Here is a 15,227-nt window from a genome sequence, read left to right on the forward strand (position 1 = left end):
CGGCGGGCTGCCGGGACAAGAGGGAGTCAGTTCCTGTCGCGACTCAAGTCGCTGACTGCAGACACACTGGTTTTCCCGGGAAACCTTTAGACGCTTCTCCAGCCCGCGGCTCTGGGGCCCTTGATGAAGCCCACCCCAAGCCCCACGGCAGTTACAGTAGGGCCAGGATAGGGCTTTCCTCTTCCGGGCCAGAGCATTTCCTACCGACTTAAGTGACTGGAGGGTTGAGGGGCGGCTACACCACGGCTCCCTGGGGGGAGGGGAGGCACAAAATCGGGGCATTTCCCCAGGAAAGTGGGCGAAGCCAGCCTAACTGCCCACCTCTGGGGTCGTACTAAGGTCAGCTGGTGGCCGGGGGAAGGCTCCCTCCTAGGGTGTCTCGGTCTGGGGGCAGCCGCTGGGTGAGGGGGAGCGCGCGCCGGGCTGAGCCTCCTCGCGGCGCTCGTCCTGGGGACACACGTCCGACCGGAGGGCCTCCCCTGCCCACCCCGGCCACCTCCGTTCTCCGGAGCAGCCCTCAGGGAGAGCCCCGAGCCTCACTTCCGGGTTCCGTCCCGCGCCGCGCACGGCACTTCCGGCAGCGCGTGGTCGGGTTCTCGCTGCCCAAGCGGAAGTTCCGGCGGGGGCAGCGGGAGGGGGAGGGGCCGGGGTGGGGGGGTGGGGAGCTCTGTGAGTATCCGAGCCAGAGAAAGAGGTGAGTCGCCCAGGACGGATTGGAGCCCCCGGGAGCTGGGCGCGGCGGAGGTACCATTGTCCGGGAGTCCGGGGGGTGGGGTGCGTAGGGGCTGGGGGGCAGACGGGACCATCGGGAGGGATCCGACGCAGCGGTGGGCGACGGAGGCCGGGCAGAGAGAGGAACGAACGAGGCGGGAGGTTCTCTGGTCGGGGCTCCCGAGGCACCAACGAGAGGGGCGCGGGCGGGCGGTGCGCCATTGTGTGGGACCCCGGGACCGGAGATGGAACGTGCCATTGTGAGGCTGCGGGAGGGGAGGGGGCACGAGTAGGCTATCCCATTGTGAGGATGGGGAGCAGGAGGGATGCCCTAGCTGGGATGTCCCATTGTGAGTTGGGGGGAACAGGTGGGATGGATTAAGTAGGATGTCCCATTGTGGAATGGGGGGAGCCGGAGGGATGCTCTGGGTGGAATGTCCCATTGTCAGGTGGGGAGAACAGGTGGATGGCCTAGTGGGATGTCCCATTGTGGGGATGGGGGGCAGGAGGGATGCCCTAGCTGGGATGTCCTATTGTGAGTTGGGGGGAGGAGGGATGCCCCGAGTGGGATGTCCCATTGTCAAATGGGGAGAGCAGGTGAATGTCCTAGATGGAATGTCCCATTGTGAGTTAGGGGGGAGCATGTGGAATGTATTAGGTGGGATGTCCCATTGTGAGTTGTGGGGAGCATGTGGGATGTATTAGGTGGGATGTCCCATTGTGGGATGGGGGGAGCAGGTGGGATGCAGTAGGTGGGATGTCCCACAGGGAGTGGTGGGTGCAGGTGGAATGCCCTAGGTGGGATGTCTCGTTGTGGGGATGTGTAGAGACAGGAGTAGAATGTCACATCGTGGAAAAGTTGGCGGACAGGAGTGGGATGTCCCATTGTGGGGTGGGGAGAGCAGAAGGGATGCCCTGAGTGGCATGTTCCATGGGGTGGGGGGGTGTGGGAAGACAGGAGAGAGAAGGCCCTTGAGGAAGCCCCTAATGGGTGTCCCACTGCTGAAATGCTCTGTGTATTGGCAGGGACGAGGAGACAGGCACTGAAGGCTCTAGGTGGGATAACCCCTTGTGGAGATTTCTGGGGTGAAATGGCTCCCTATGGGGGACTTACCCAGTGAGGGAGAGCAGTGAGTGGGGGTCCCGTTGTAGGGTCTTGAGAGGCCTGGATGGGATGGGTCATCATGAGGATGCCTGGTGGAAGGAGGGGGAGAGGCCATTGGTGCTCATCAAAAGCCCCCAGGGACAGTATTGGGGGGGCTCCTATGGATGGGACAGTCCTTGTCCAGGTGGGGAGGATGCCCTATTGTAGAAACTCCCAACAGTCTCTGTGTAGTGGGGAGTTAGTGAGATGCCTCCTGGGAGAGGGGATGGTGTATGGAATAGATGTGTGGGGCTGCTAGAAAAGGGGGTGCAGACCATGCAGACCCCGTGTGACTCAATGGAGGGGAAGCCTGGGATGGGCCATGGAGGTGTGGGTTGGTCATTGGGGCTCCTGGTGAAAGATGAGTCCTAGGATGAATGTCTGAGGGGGCCTAGCTGAATTTCAAAAGGCCAGTTGGGTGTGGGCAGGGGCAGCATAGGAAGTGTTCCCAGTTAACTTCTCTTTCTGGCTTTCCTTTTGTCAGGGTGGCCCAGGCCAAGGAGGAAGAGAAAGTGGGCTTTGGGGGTTGGGATGGGAGTCGGAGGAAAGAGAGGTCCCTGGGGTTTCTGGGCCTGAAAGGTCAGAGAAATATTTTTCCGCAATTGGAGGAGGGTCTAGAGGGTTGAGGTTTGACCAGGGGTCTCTTCCTGCCTGGTTATGCTGAATCCCCTGCCCCTCTGCTCTGGCCCTCCCTGTGGCTGGCCTAGTGGCCAGTGGGGTTAACGCTACTGATCCTGTCCAGTTTGGCACCTTTCCAGACAGGGCCACTCCACTCTGTCTCTGAGCCAGGCCAGATGGGATAGTCCTTAGGCCTTGTTGACCTGGCTTTGGGGCAGAGGGGGTGGGGGGCTTCTCCTGTCTCCTGTCCCATGCACTCCCTAGGTTATTTGTAGTTAGCCAAAGATGTCAGAGCTCACAGGGACCTGTCCAAGGTCACATAGAGAGTCAGGGGCAGAGGCAGGACTGCTCACTAGGATACAGTCCTGTCCACTTTCACCTAACCTCAGTCCTCTCTGCCAAGGTGGAGGCCAGCAATAGAGCTGATGGGGGTCTGGGGGTAGGGTTACCCTGAAACCTGCCATCGTCCATGGAGAAGACCCTAGAGGAAGGGCCAGACTCACACAGCCCTTGTCCCTTCGTCCCCATGCAGGCCCCAGCGTTGTCACCCCGTTGGTGTATGTGTGGTAACAACATGTCTGTCCCCCTGCTCTCCGACGCTGCGACTGTTTCAGGAGCTGAGCGGGAGACAGCAGCGGTAAGAGCCAGGGCCGCCCTGAGGGATGTGGGAAAGGTGGAGGTGGCCCCACTGCCGCTTCCCTAGGGCATGAAACAGATAATGACCGGTTTGCCCATGGCCTCAGTTTCTGGGGGCGGGGGAGGGGTTGGCTGGAGGAGAGGCCATGGAGAGGAATGGGGTTCAGGAAGGAGCCCCAAGTCTCTTAGCCCCTGCTCTGGTTTCTCTTCTTCCTGCAGGTTATTTTTTTACATGGACTTGGAGACTCAGGGTAAGTGAGGTGCCTTGGGGGGAGGTAGGCCCCAGCCTAGGAAGCTGGTGCCTGGCAACCTCCCCATCATGTACCCCTCTCTCCCTGGCCTGGCCTTGCTTTCTTCCCACAGGCACAGCTGGGCTGATGCCCTTTCCTCCATCCGCCTTCCCTATGTCAAGTACATCTGTCCCCATGCGTAAGTGATGCCTTTGGGGGAGGGGAGGCAGAGCTCAGGAGAGAGGCTGAAGAGTGGGAAGGTCAGGGCAGAGGGGCCTCCCATCACATCTTCCTCCTTGGACCCCTTCCCTAGCCACTGGATCCCCAAGCTAGGTCACAGGGGACCCGAATCAGACCCTGCCTTGAGGAGTCATCAGAATGAGGGCCACTTCCCTGCCCTTACCCCTCCTGCCAATTCTGGACCCCCAGCACTCACCAGGCAGATGGGTAGATGGGGAGCTCTCCGATGTCGATGTTAGTGCGCTGATGCTCAAACCTGAGCAGCCTCTGGCCCCATGTGGCTGGTTGCCTGGCAGTTCTTCAAACATTGGTCTGGGGATGGGGAGGGCCTCCTTCAGTACTGATCCGGCCCCTGGGCCTGGTACCCAAGGCTCCACCCTTAGGATCCTCCCGGTGGACTGAGGTCCAGGAGTGGCGGGGAGGGGAGCAGTCACTTTCCTTATTCCTTTCTTGTCTCCCCAGGCCTCGGATCCCAGTCACACTGAACATGAAGATGGTGATGCCTTCCTGGTAAGTGATAATGGCCAGGGTTGGGTTTAGTTCTTGGAGGGTCTTCTCAGACAAGAGAGGAATTGATCCAGGGCAGGTCCTGGGAGAGCTCAGGTCCCCTTGTCTGCCTCATCTCTAGGTTTGACCTGATGGGCTTGAGCCCCGATGCCCCAGAAGATGAAGCTGGGATCAAGAAAGCAGCTGAGAGCAGTAAGTCTTTCTCATTCCCCCAATTCACAGACCTTCAGTCAGTCAGCACAGAATGAGCATTAAGGAGGCCTTATTGTGCGCAGGTCACTGTGCTAGGGAGATTCCAAAGGTGTAGGTAAGAATCAGTCTGTGGAGTCCATGGAGTTTATGGCCTAGGACAGCGTACCATTCATACATTCATGAAGATCATTCATGCAATAAATGTTCTCACTGGGCTTTTGGGGTGTAGGGAAGGTTGGTGGGGCAGAATACAGAGTTCAGCTGGGATACACAGTATCTGCCTTCATGGAGCAGATGACTGCTCCCCATTTCTGGAAGACCCAGGTTTTAGGCCTTTGAGGGGACCCCCACAGACTCTTTCTTCATCCAACCCCCCCTTGTACTCTGTTCCCTTCCCTGCCCCCTCTAGTCAAGGCCCTGATTGAGCACGAAGTGAAGAACGGAATTCCAGCCAATCGAATCATTTTGGGGGGCTTCTCTCAGGTGAGGAAGGGGTACTGGGGCCTGGCTGTGAAGGTGGGGGGGGCCAGGCGGAACATGACCGGGAGACTGTGGAAGTTGGTGTCTCTGGGTATGTCCTGACCCAGGCCTCCGGCTGGGCCTGCCCCAGGGTGGAGCCCTTTCCCTTTACACAGCTCTCACCTGTCCACATCCCCTGGCTGGCATCGTGGCCCTCAGCTGCTGGCTCCCCCTGCATCGGGCCTTCCCTCAGGTAAGTGACCCTGGCTGGCCGATCTAGCCTCTCCTCTCACCTCATTTCTTGTATCAGAACGTGCTGGAGGTAGACATGACTGGATCGTCAGGTTAGAGGCAGCTGGAACCACCCTAGGCCAGGCCCTCATTTTACACAACCCAGAGATGGAAGCCAGTTGCCTAACGAGGTGGCAGGAGCCCATAGGGAGGAGGTGGCAGAGCCAGCATCTGACCCCAAGGCCTCGGATTTCGAAGCTAATGCTTTCCCCCATGATCATCTAAGTTTGACAGATCAGGAAACCTGAAGCTCAGGGGAGTGAAAACTCCTTCCCCAACTACACAGTAAGGTGGTGTGGAGCCAGGACTCTCAGGCCTGTGACCCTGGGTATCCTTCCCCCACATCACATTACTCTGGCTCCCAGAGTAGAGAATGCTGGAGGAACAGAAGCACCAGGACTGGAAGGAATCTGGCTCATTTGGTGCCAGGATTCTTTTCCTGGTTTGTATCATGGGCCCCTCAGGCATGATCCAGAGACCAGGTGAAGAACCCCCCAGGCCCTTTCTTTGAATGTTTGTGGTCCACATTCTGAACTGGAGGAAATGTTCAATTTCATTTGAAGATTTAGTAAAAATAAAAATGTACATTTTTCCCTCATCCAAGTACACAGACACCCCTTGAAATCTATCCATGGTTAAGAATCCCTCATCTAGCCCAACATTCTCATTTTGCTATTAAGGGGGAAAAATGTATGAATATTTTTTAGCACATCACACAAGCCTTAATAATATTGACCAACAAACATTATGTGGCTACAGTGTGCCAGGCACTGTGCTATAGGGTGCTGGGAGATACAAAGAAAAATTAAACTGCCCCTCCCTCGAAAGCTTACATGCTGCTGGGTCAGGAGAATGGGACACGTTCAAAATTAATGCTGAGTGATTTGATGGGTGGAATGAGAGGCCTCCTGGGTGGGTGGCACTACAGCCCCAGCCCCGCTCAGCTACCATCCTCCCAAAACATGTCATAGTGAGCGTGACCAACAGTCCAGGCAGCTTCCTGTTTCCTGTTGATGCCTCCTTTAATTAGTGTTAATAACTTGGTTTGAGTTTTGTAGTTCAGGGCTGTCTTCAGTTAGTCACTGTGTCTGTCCCAGGTTCGGAGGGCACTGCATTGGCAGGGGGTGACCCTCCTTGAATTGTTTTCTTTGAATGTTTCTCTGAATCATTCTGGATATGCTACTGTCTCACCCTCTTCTGATGGCAGCTGGTCCAACTCTTGCCTGGTCACTGGGTACATCATTTGCTTCCAACTCTGCTACTACAAAGAGTGGTGGCGGTGTGCAGCTGTGCCTGACTCTCTGTGACCCCATCTGGGGTTTTCTTGGCAAAGATACTGGAGTACATTGCTATTTCCTTCTCCAGTTCATTTTACAGATGGGGAAACTGAGGCAAACAGGTTAGGATTGCCTAGGATCGCCTAGCTAGTAAGTGTCTGAGGTTGAATTTGAACTCAGGTCTCCCTGACTCCAGGGTGATTTCTCCACCATGCTTTCTAGCTGCCCTGTTACACAGAGTGCTCCCAGGAATATTGTATGAGATGGGTCTTTTATCGTTGTGAGTAACCTCCTTGGGATTTAGATCCAGTAGCAAGAATGCTGGGTCCTAGGCAGAAAGTGGGCTGCTGCAGCATTGGGCCAGAACTCAGATCAGTCGAGGAGTCTCTACCAAGGACTTTCTCCTCCCTCAGTGACCCTGGTAGCCTCTTTCCCTGAACTCTGACTGCCCCACAGGCAGCCAATGGCACAGCCCGGGACATGGCCATCCTGCAGTGCCATGGCGAGCTGGACCCCATGGTGCCCGTGCGCTTCGGAGCCCTCACCTCAGAGAAACTCAAGTCTGTTGTCCCTCCGGCTAAGGTCCAGTTTAAGACCTACCCGGGGGTTATGCACAGCTCCTGTCCTCAGGTCAGTGCCCCCCATGATGCCTCCTCCCTTTCCCCCTCCCACCCCATGACCCCACCTGATGGACTTTCACTCTACAGGAGATGGCAGCTGTGAAGGAATTCATTGAGAAGCTGCTGCCCCCCATCTAACAGGAACCACCCTGCCCTGCTCCCCCCGGGGGGCCGAGGGGCCCACAGCAGTATCTGATCTCTGAACACGAAGTGGAAGCCATGGCAGCCCCTCCCCCCCGGGTCTTTGAGGGCATTGGAGGATTGGGCCCCTCCCCCTTGGAGATCTTCCTAGCTCCTCTTCCCTGTCTCTTTCCCTGTCCTAGCACTGTCCTGGGAGGTTGGGGATCAAGGGTGCAGTCTCCATCTCCTCAGCTGCCAGTCTGTCCTCCAGGATCTTCCTGTCCCCCAGGGCCACAGTATTGCCAGGGGTGCGTGGGGGCCCAGCTGCTGACCCACTCAGGACCTGTATGTACCTCACGGGTCCAGCTTCTGGGTGTACCTCTCTCCTTTTCTTCCCCCCAGTGACCTCAGTGTTTGGGCTCCCCCCACCCATACACCCACTCCCCCCTCCTCCTCCTCCTGCTGCAGGGAGAGCTGGGGTCCACCCTTCCTCATTCAGATAATCATGCGTCTTCTGTTGCTTTCCTGTTCTCTGGCCCTCATCATGAATGTCTATTCTCTCTGCTGACAATGCACCTACCCTGGGCCCGAGGCCCCTCTTGCTGCTGTGCCCCTCCCTGCCAGGGAGGGGCTTGGGTCCAGGCCTTGGGGGTGGGGAGAGGGCAGGTGCACCTGGGCTGGAGCTTCTCTCTCCCTGACCCCACTCGCCACAAAAAAGATCCCTGGTGGAATCTCCTTCCAGGCTGCAGGGCTAGGGCTTGGATACCCCCGTTTCTAGGCTGCGGGGAGCTAGGCCTGGCCCTCTGGAAGAAGGATGGAGGACCCCTTCGCTGCCTCAGCTGGATGGTGCCCAGATGTTCTTGGCCTGTTCTCCTCATCCCCTTCCCCCTAGGGAGGGGGCTGAGGCTCAGGTTCTGAGCCCCAAAGGGGCTCATCTTCCTCCTCCTCCATGCGGTTTTGGGTGTTTTCGTTCCTTGTTTTGTGTCTCCAAGTCAAATCAGATTAAAGAACAAACCTTCCACCTTGGTCATTGATTTGAGTTGGGCGAGGGGAGGGGGTTCAGAAGCATAGAGTGGGTCAACTGCCATCATACCCCCCAGAGACAAAGTGGGCCCAGAGACAAAAGTATAAGAAGCTTTATTTGTGAACCTGATTACAAGACTAGAAATGATTTTGGGAGGAGGGGCTGGGCCTGACCCATGGCTCCCTGCCCAGCCCCTATGTTTTGGGGACCACAGTGGGACAGACACAGCCTGTCCCTCTTGGGGAGGGAAGGACCTGAGGTTTTCAGTTCCTTGGTGGATGGCAGGGAGAGTGAGGTAGGAAGGGAAGGCCCTCTCCTGTGCCCTCCTAGGTAAGCAAGCTCAAGCTTAGTTGGCTCAGCCCCCTGGGGGAAGTTCTGTGGGGTGTGAGGTTCAGCATCTGCCCCTCCCTTTCTCCCTCCATCCTCAGGAAGCCAGCCCTCCATGGGATAAAGTCCATGTTAAAGCTCAGGCTGGGGAGGCCCATCATTTCCAATGTTCCTCAATGGTAGATCAGGCCTGGTTACTAAATCCTGTTGGATTCTGTTCCTGCCATCGCCAAAGGTCCTCACCTGAAACAGGCAGGGAGAAGGTGACTTGGGGTCCTGGGTGAGACAGGGGGGCAGAGGACAAGCCCCCTCCCACATTCAGCCCATCCCTAACCAGAACCCTCCCCAGTTACTTACACATCTTGTCGAGGCCGAAATCTGCTTTCCAGCCCAGCTCCTCCTGTGCCAGCTTGGGGTTGGCATAGCAGGTGGCCACATCCCCATCCCGGCGGGCCACAATCTTATATGGGATCTAGAACCAAACAACAGTGAAAGGTCTGCAGGGAGTAGAGGCAGACTAGGAGGGGGGTAATGCCTGGTGAAGGAGTAGGTCCTTGGCACAAGAACTATCTGTCTGACCACCACTCCAGGAGGGAGCTGGGAGTGTTAGCCCCATTTTACAGATGATGACTCCATCACAGGCTCACATACACAGCAGGAAAGTGGCTTCAGAGGAAGCTAGGCTAACCCTCGCACTTAACACGAGGAAACAGAGGCCCTCTCGTGGTTCTAGAGCTGGCCGGTGGTAGAGCCAGGATCCCTGCCCTTTCCCACACTCCTCTGCCTCAGGAGTCACAGGTATCATGGTCTGGTGGAGGCAGGGCCTGGGGGGGGCATAGGGCATGGGCATCAGTCCCACCTTCTTTCCAGAGGCTTTCTCCATGGCAGTCACCATCTGTAGCACAGAATAGCCTGTGCCTGTCCCCAAGTTATAGATCTGTGGGGGCAAGGTTTCCTGTGAGAGGGGGTGGCTGACAGTGCTAGGGACCCCACTTTTCAGCATCTGCCACCAGTTGCCCCCACAGCCTTGCTGCCTACCCGACAGCCACACTGTTCCTTAAGTTTCTTCAGGGCTGTGATGTGGCCCTTAGCCAAGTCCACGACATGGATGTAATCCCGGACACCTGCATGGAGGAGGTGGTGCATTAGCCCCCAACTACTGGCAGGACTCCCTTGTCCACTAAGTACCTGCCCCTCACCCCACACTGGAATGGATGAGTTCAAACATTATATTGATTAAGCCTGGAGCATGTGGAGTGCTGATCTGGGGGCCTTGTCCTCAGCAACCCCTCACCTGTCCCATCCACTGTGCTGTAGTCATTGCCATAGACGCTGAGGACCTCCCGACGTCCGACTGCCACCTGGATGGTGGAGGGGAGTTAGGGTTAGCCCTCATCCCTAAATCCCAGGCAAGTGTGGCTCCACCCCACCCCCTGCCCGAGGGGTACCTGGGAGACGTAGGGCATCAGATTGTTGGGGATGCCTTGTGGGTCCTCCCCGATGCGGCCAGAGGCATGGGCCCCGATGGGGTTAAAGTATCTCAGCAGCACTGCATTCCAGGCCTGTGGATCCCAGAGCTGTCAGCCTAGGGGGCCTTGCAGGTAGCCTTCCCAAACTCCTGACCTCTTCACATGTGGACTGGTCATGGGGAGAGGTACCTACTGCCCTAGTGACCTTAAGGAAGTCACTCCCCCCTCACCAGGCCTCAACTGCCCCATCTGTAATAGGTCTTTACCTTCTCTGCCTGGCACAGGTCCCGGATCATCTCCTCGATGAAGAACTTGGACTTGCCATAGGGGTTGGTGCAGCCCCCAGTGGGGTGGTTCTCATCCAGGGGGAGGTAGTGGGGGTTTCCGTAGACGGTAGCTGAGCTGCTGAACACCAAGTTCTTCACCCCATGAGTGTTCATGGTCTGAGCCACCAGAAGGGAAAGAGGTGAGGACAGAGGCCTCAGCCCTGGAAGGCCCTGGGGTTGTCCTCCTGCCTGCCCTCCAAAGCCCATTCAGGCAGTCGGGCTGGGAGGAATGGACCTCTTGTCCCATCTCAGTCCCTTCTTGCCTCTCCTCTTCCGAGGTCCCCAGAGGTCAGGGCTCAGCTCCCAGTCACTTCTTATCCCTCTTATCCTTTGACAGCCTGGGTCAGTCTAAGGTTCTACTGCCCCTCTAAGACTACCTGCCATCATCACCGAATCAGTGGGCAGAGGTCCTGGAAGGTGGCATCTGTCTGGCCCAAGCCTCTTACCTCCAGCAGCTGGATGGTCCCTGTGAGGTTGACCCTGTAATAGTCCAGAGGTTTCTGTACCGACTCCCCAACTGCCTTGAGCCCCGCGAAGTGGATCACAGCCACAAAACTGTGCTGTAGGAAAGATGGTATGGAGGCAGGCTAGGCTTGCGGGAATCCCAGTCCTGGGTCCATTCGATAGGGTCCATGCCCTAGGCCCACCTTGGGTCTCCCCCCTCACCTTCTTAAAGAGTCCTTGCAGGGCTGCTTTGTCTAGAATATCCATCTCCTCAAACTCCACCTTCTTGCCTGTGAGTTCCTCCACTCGCCTTAGGCTCTCAGGCATGGGCCCCTCCCCTGGATGAGAGGGAAGGCAGGCTCTAGAGATCTGGGAGAGAAAGGCAGGCCCTGGGGGCCTGGGAGAGATGACAGGCTCTCATGGACATCCCCTCCCCGCCACTGGCAGGCTGGGCCATGGATAGGTGCTGGGGACCTCACCACGGACGGTGTTGTGGAAGTTGTCAATGACCACGGGCTGGTAGCCTGCCTCCAGCAGCTCCAGGACGGTGTGGCTGCCAATGTAGCCAGCTCCTCCAGTGACCAGCACCTTCTCGGCCATCCTTCACACCTGGGGTGGCAGAGGGCACCTCAGAGAGGCGGGGGCTATCTGGGACAATAACCAAAGCCCCTCCTCCTGCAGCCCCATATCCCTGCTTGGGCTCATTCCCTCTTTTCCCAGCACTGCTGGCCTGGGTGATCTCCAAGCACCAGACTCACTGGGGTGGGGGTGGGGGGGTCCTGGAAGCAGACATATGTCAGCTAAGCTGTGCTAGGCAGGCAGGTCCAGGAGCTCCTCTGGAGATCCGGGAGGGCCTGGGCTGTGGACGTGGCTCAACCCCAGCCAAGCCCTCAGGTAGGGAGTTTCCTCCCCGCCAAGGGAAGAGGGAGGAGGAATTCATTCAGGTTTTCAAAGAACTCCTGCTTCGCTTCCCTCTCCTCCCCCTGCCTCCTCTCGGGCTCCCATTTCTGCCCCTCCCTTCTCCCCGTCGCTGTCCAGCAGGAGCCGGCTCCAGGCCCCACCCCCGACCCGCTAAGTGGTTCGGCTCAGGACCTCCCCGGGGCTGAGACCCAAGGCCTCCTTGTTCCAGGACCCGAAGAAGGGCAAAGGGTCTCTTGGAAAAGAACCAGGGCCCCCTGGGGGCACCGACTGGGGACCCCCAAAGCCAAGGAGAGTCAGTCTGGTCCGGTCTGTCTGTAGCCAGCTCCCCAGAGAATGAAGGGGATGGTGAGGCCCAGTACAGGGAAAAGGGGGGGGTCTCCGGGCTCACGCCAGCCCTGCCCCCACCCCCCCTTCCTCCTCAGTGGGCCAGCCGCCAGCCTCAGGGACTTTGGCCCAAAGATACACAGCCCCACCAAATACAAACACCCATGAATACCCGAGTACGGCCCCCCCCCCCCCCCCCGCCCCCGACCCCTGGCTTCGGGCTCAGTTATTCCCTGGGGCAGGACATGGGGGGGGGGGTGAGTGTCCGAATCCAGGAGCGGGTGTGCTGCGCCCCGCCCCCCCGCACTCCCAAGACTGAGACTGCCCAAGGTGGCTCAGTCTTCCCTCGGCCCTTTACTTCTCCAGAAGCCCCCGTCCTCTCTCACTTACCACCTCCTAGCCTGGTGGCCTCCTCCAGTGTGGGAACCCTGCGGCCCTCCAGGTCCTCAAGTGCGGCCCTTTGACTGAATCCAAACTTTACAGAACAAATCCTCTTCGTAAAAGGAGTTGTTCGGTAAAACTTGACTCAAAGGCCCGCTCTCGAGGCCCTAGAGGGTCCATAGCCCCAACATCACTCCCCTCCCCTCCTTTCTCCTCCCCTGGAGCACCGCCCATCATGCTCTTGACACCGAGCACCCTCCCACCCCCCAATATCGCTCACCTCCCAAACTGCGCAGCCACTCGCTATGAAGAGGCAGCGCAGCTGGTGGGGCAGCGGATGGACCCGAGTTCAAATCTGCCCTCGGGCCCCGGCCAGGTGACCCTGAGTAAGTCACGACCTGCGTGCCTCAGTTTCTCCCATTGTAAAATGGGGATAATATCAGCCCAGCCGCCACGCGGGGCTGTTTTGGGGATGAAGTCGCGCTGCCTTAGGAAGGCCATCAACACCGGACGGGCGATGGTCACTGTCGGTCACGTCTACGCCTCTCGCTCGCTCGGACAGTTCGGACTCCCACCCACCCTCCTCTACCGTTCACCTCCCGGGCTCGGCTGCCCCGCCCTCCCTTCCGTTGTGTCCCAGAGCCCCGGGCCGCCTCTAACAGCGCCCGTAGCCCCCGTACCTGGTCAGCAGCCAAGGTGCCTTCCTGGATTACTCGTTCAGACGGGAGGGTGCAGCGCTAGGTCGGCTAAGGTCCAGGTTCACCTGCCGCGTTGCCCCTTTAAAGGTCCTAGCCACACCCCCTTCCACGCCCTCTTCCGAACACGCTACCTAAGGCCCCATGGAAACGTGTCACTGAGACTCCGGCTACGGGGTCCGGAGGAGGCCAAAAAGAACCCAGAAGGCTCTAAAGCGCCTGCGTGATGCGCTTCCGAAGCTGGGCTGGCAAGGAGAGAGAAGACTGTACCATTGTACCGCAGCGGACGGGGGAGGGAGGAATCGCTCCCAGTTGGGTGGGAGCGCGCGGAGGAAATGAATGGACCAGGCCCTACCACTGAGCCCCCAAGCGGAGGGGTGGCGAGCGGAGAGTTGTAGGACGTGAGGCCGAGCAGGTGCCTTTGCCGGAAGTCTGGCGGGGCGGGCTGGCAGACGCTCGTGTCTGGGACTCCCAAAGCCAAGCCTGACCGTGGAGCTCAGCGGCTGAGGGAGCCTGGGGGTAGGGGATGGGAGTGGGGGGTCCTTTAGGGGGCGGAACCTTGGAGCCGAGCCCTACGGCTACTTGCCCCGGGGCACGTGCTGTAAGCCCCACCGCCCGCACGCCCTCCGCGCTCAGCCAGGCGCACCGTGCGTGATCCTCCGTGACCGTGGGCGAGCCACCCGCTCCAGCTTATCTACAGAATGACCGGCCGGGGCTGGGGGGGCGAGGCGAGGCCAAACTCCACCCCCCCGACGTCCCGAGCCGCTTCTGGGCGTGGAGACGCCAGAAAATCGGTTTTCGTTTAATCCAGACCTGTTTTCTCTCCTTTTCACCTTACCCCGCCTCCCCAAACAAAAACTAAACTCTAGGAACCATCTGCATAACCAGACAAAACATTCCTCGCGGCCAGCAGGGTCTCCATTTCCCCGACTCCATCATCTTCACGCACCTTTGGGCCTCAGTTTCCTCATCTGTAACCTGAAAGGGCTGCCTCGTCTGGCGCCCGACCCTATCCGGACCGAGCCTTCCCCCCAAAGAGGAGGAAAAGGACAGTTCAAGAAAATAAACGTTTGTGAAGCGCCTCCTGTGTGTCCGACACGGTGCCAAACGCTGGGGATATAAATTTAAAAAAACCAAACCCTAGTTCCACACATGGAAGTAAATACCCAGCTGGCGCTACAGAGCCCAGGTCCAGGGGTGGTGACTGTGGACCCAGGAGGAAGGAGCATGGCTGCAGTTGCTCAGAGGGAGCTGTGTAGGAGGAAGAAAGGAAAGGGAATAAGCATTTAGTTAGCACTTACTATACGTGCTAGACACCGTGCTGAATTTGATCCTCACAACCCCGGGAGCTGGTTGCCATTATGATCCCTATGAGGCACGCAGAGGTTAAATGACTCACCCAAGGTTACACAGCCAGTAAGTGTCTGAGGCTGAATTTGAACTCATCTTTTTGGCTCCATATCAAGAAATGGCCTCTCTGCACTGCACCACCTAGCTGTCTTAGGGAAGGAATGCTAAGAACTAAAGGAGAGCTGATAATCATTTAATATCGTTTTTTGAGCCTTAATAAGGGCCAGAGCCTGAATGAATCAATCAGAAGATGAGCCTAGACCTCTGAGTAAACTCAGAGAATACCTCTTCCTATGTCAACAAGGCCAGACAGGGCTGACTTAAGAGTATTTTTCCTCTGTTTAAGTATGTGATCCTTAACCCCAGACACTATCTTGAATAATGGGATTTTTTTCGTATCTTAATATTTTGTGGACATATACTATGTTATGGCATGTTACTGGTAAAGAAAACACAGATATCCTGGGTTGTAATTAAAATTGACACAATGTCACATATTGTCAACCCTCTTATCTTACTGTATTTACAGTCTACTCAATTAAGAAAATTCCTTTCTCATGGTATAGTTAAAGACATACAGAAACTATAAATCTGAGGGACACAGACATCCTGGGATCATCCTAAAACAGATTTAAGCCTGTATCAGACAGTCAGAACTTAGGTTTTGGCTCCTTGTACAAGTTCGCTATCTTAGACTAGCTCAAAGGGAATAAACAACATTCATTAAGATATCGCCTAGCCTGTTTGCCTCCTATAACCAAACCTGCTGGCAGACTGTTATCCCCCAGCATGCATTTCTCCTTAACAGAAAGTGGTACCAAGACTTATGCATATACAAAGAACAGATAAAGGATTTCATGTGAAATTGTCCATCTCCACTCCCTCAAACTTTCTTTTTTTTAGGCTTATAAACAATTAACT

At 57.0% G+C, this 15,227-nt stretch overlaps 2 protein-coding genes across 10 annotated transcripts; one reads left to right on the plus strand and one right to left on the minus strand.

Annotated features, from left to right (window-relative positions):
• Nucleotides 1-627: 627 nt before the first annotated feature.
• On the plus strand, nt 628-8,064 carry LYPLA2 (lysophospholipase 2). 5 transcript variants are annotated; one of them, XM_072609287.1, is made up of 10 exons: nt 628-744; nt 3,006-3,110; nt 3,329-3,360; nt 3,473-3,538; nt 4,042-4,089; nt 4,208-4,278; nt 4,688-4,761; nt 4,889-4,990; nt 6,762-6,935; nt 7,013-8,064. In XM_072609287.1, the coding sequence occupies exons 2-10, from the start codon at nt 3,033-3,035 to the stop codon at nt 7,061-7,063; spliced, it is 696 nt and encodes a 231-aa protein (XP_072465388.1). In that variant the 5' UTR covers nt 628-744; nt 3,006-3,032; the 3' UTR covers nt 7,064-8,064. The 5 variants fall into 5 exon arrangements, with proteins under 5 accessions (XP_072465388.1, XP_072465386.1, XP_072465390.1 ...); XM_072609288.1 differs by having other exon boundaries at nt 645-694; XM_072609285.1 differs by having other exon boundaries at nt 630-694; nt 6,762-8,064.
• A 101-nt stretch (nt 8,065-8,165) lies between these two features.
• GALE (UDP-galactose-4-epimerase) lies at nt 8,166-13,637 on the minus strand. 5 transcript variants are annotated; one of them, XM_072609280.1, is made up of 13 exons: nt 12,942-12,979; nt 12,271-12,355; nt 11,394-11,524; nt 11,115-11,244; nt 10,858-10,973; nt 10,638-10,751; nt 10,132-10,308; nt 9,845-9,958; nt 9,691-9,757; nt 9,435-9,520; nt 9,256-9,333; nt 8,754-8,868; nt 8,166-8,639 (listed from the first exon to the last, which is right to left on the minus strand). In XM_072609280.1, exons 4-13 carry the CDS (start codon nt 11,233-11,235, stop codon nt 8,581-8,583), a joined length of 1,047 nt encoding a protein of 348 aa, XP_072465381.1. In that variant the 5' UTR covers nt 11,236-11,244; nt 11,394-11,524; nt 12,271-12,355; nt 12,942-12,979; the 3' UTR covers nt 8,166-8,580. The 5 variants fall into 5 exon arrangements, with proteins under 5 accessions (XP_072465381.1, XP_072465382.1, XP_072465379.1 ...); XM_072609281.1 differs by lacking the exon at nt 11,394-11,524 and having other exon boundaries at nt 12,942-12,967; XM_072609278.1 differs by lacking the exons at nt 11,394-11,524; nt 12,271-12,355 and having other exon boundaries at nt 12,942-13,637.
• Nucleotides 13,638-15,227: the final 1,590 nt, after the last annotated feature.

This window comes from Notamacropus eugenii, chromosome 5 (genome assembly GCF_028372415.1).
Source record: "Notamacropus eugenii isolate mMacEug1 chromosome 5, mMacEug1.pri_v2, whole genome shotgun sequence".
NCBI classification, from domain to species: Eukaryota; Metazoa; Chordata; class Mammalia; order Diprotodontia; family Macropodidae; genus Notamacropus; species Notamacropus eugenii.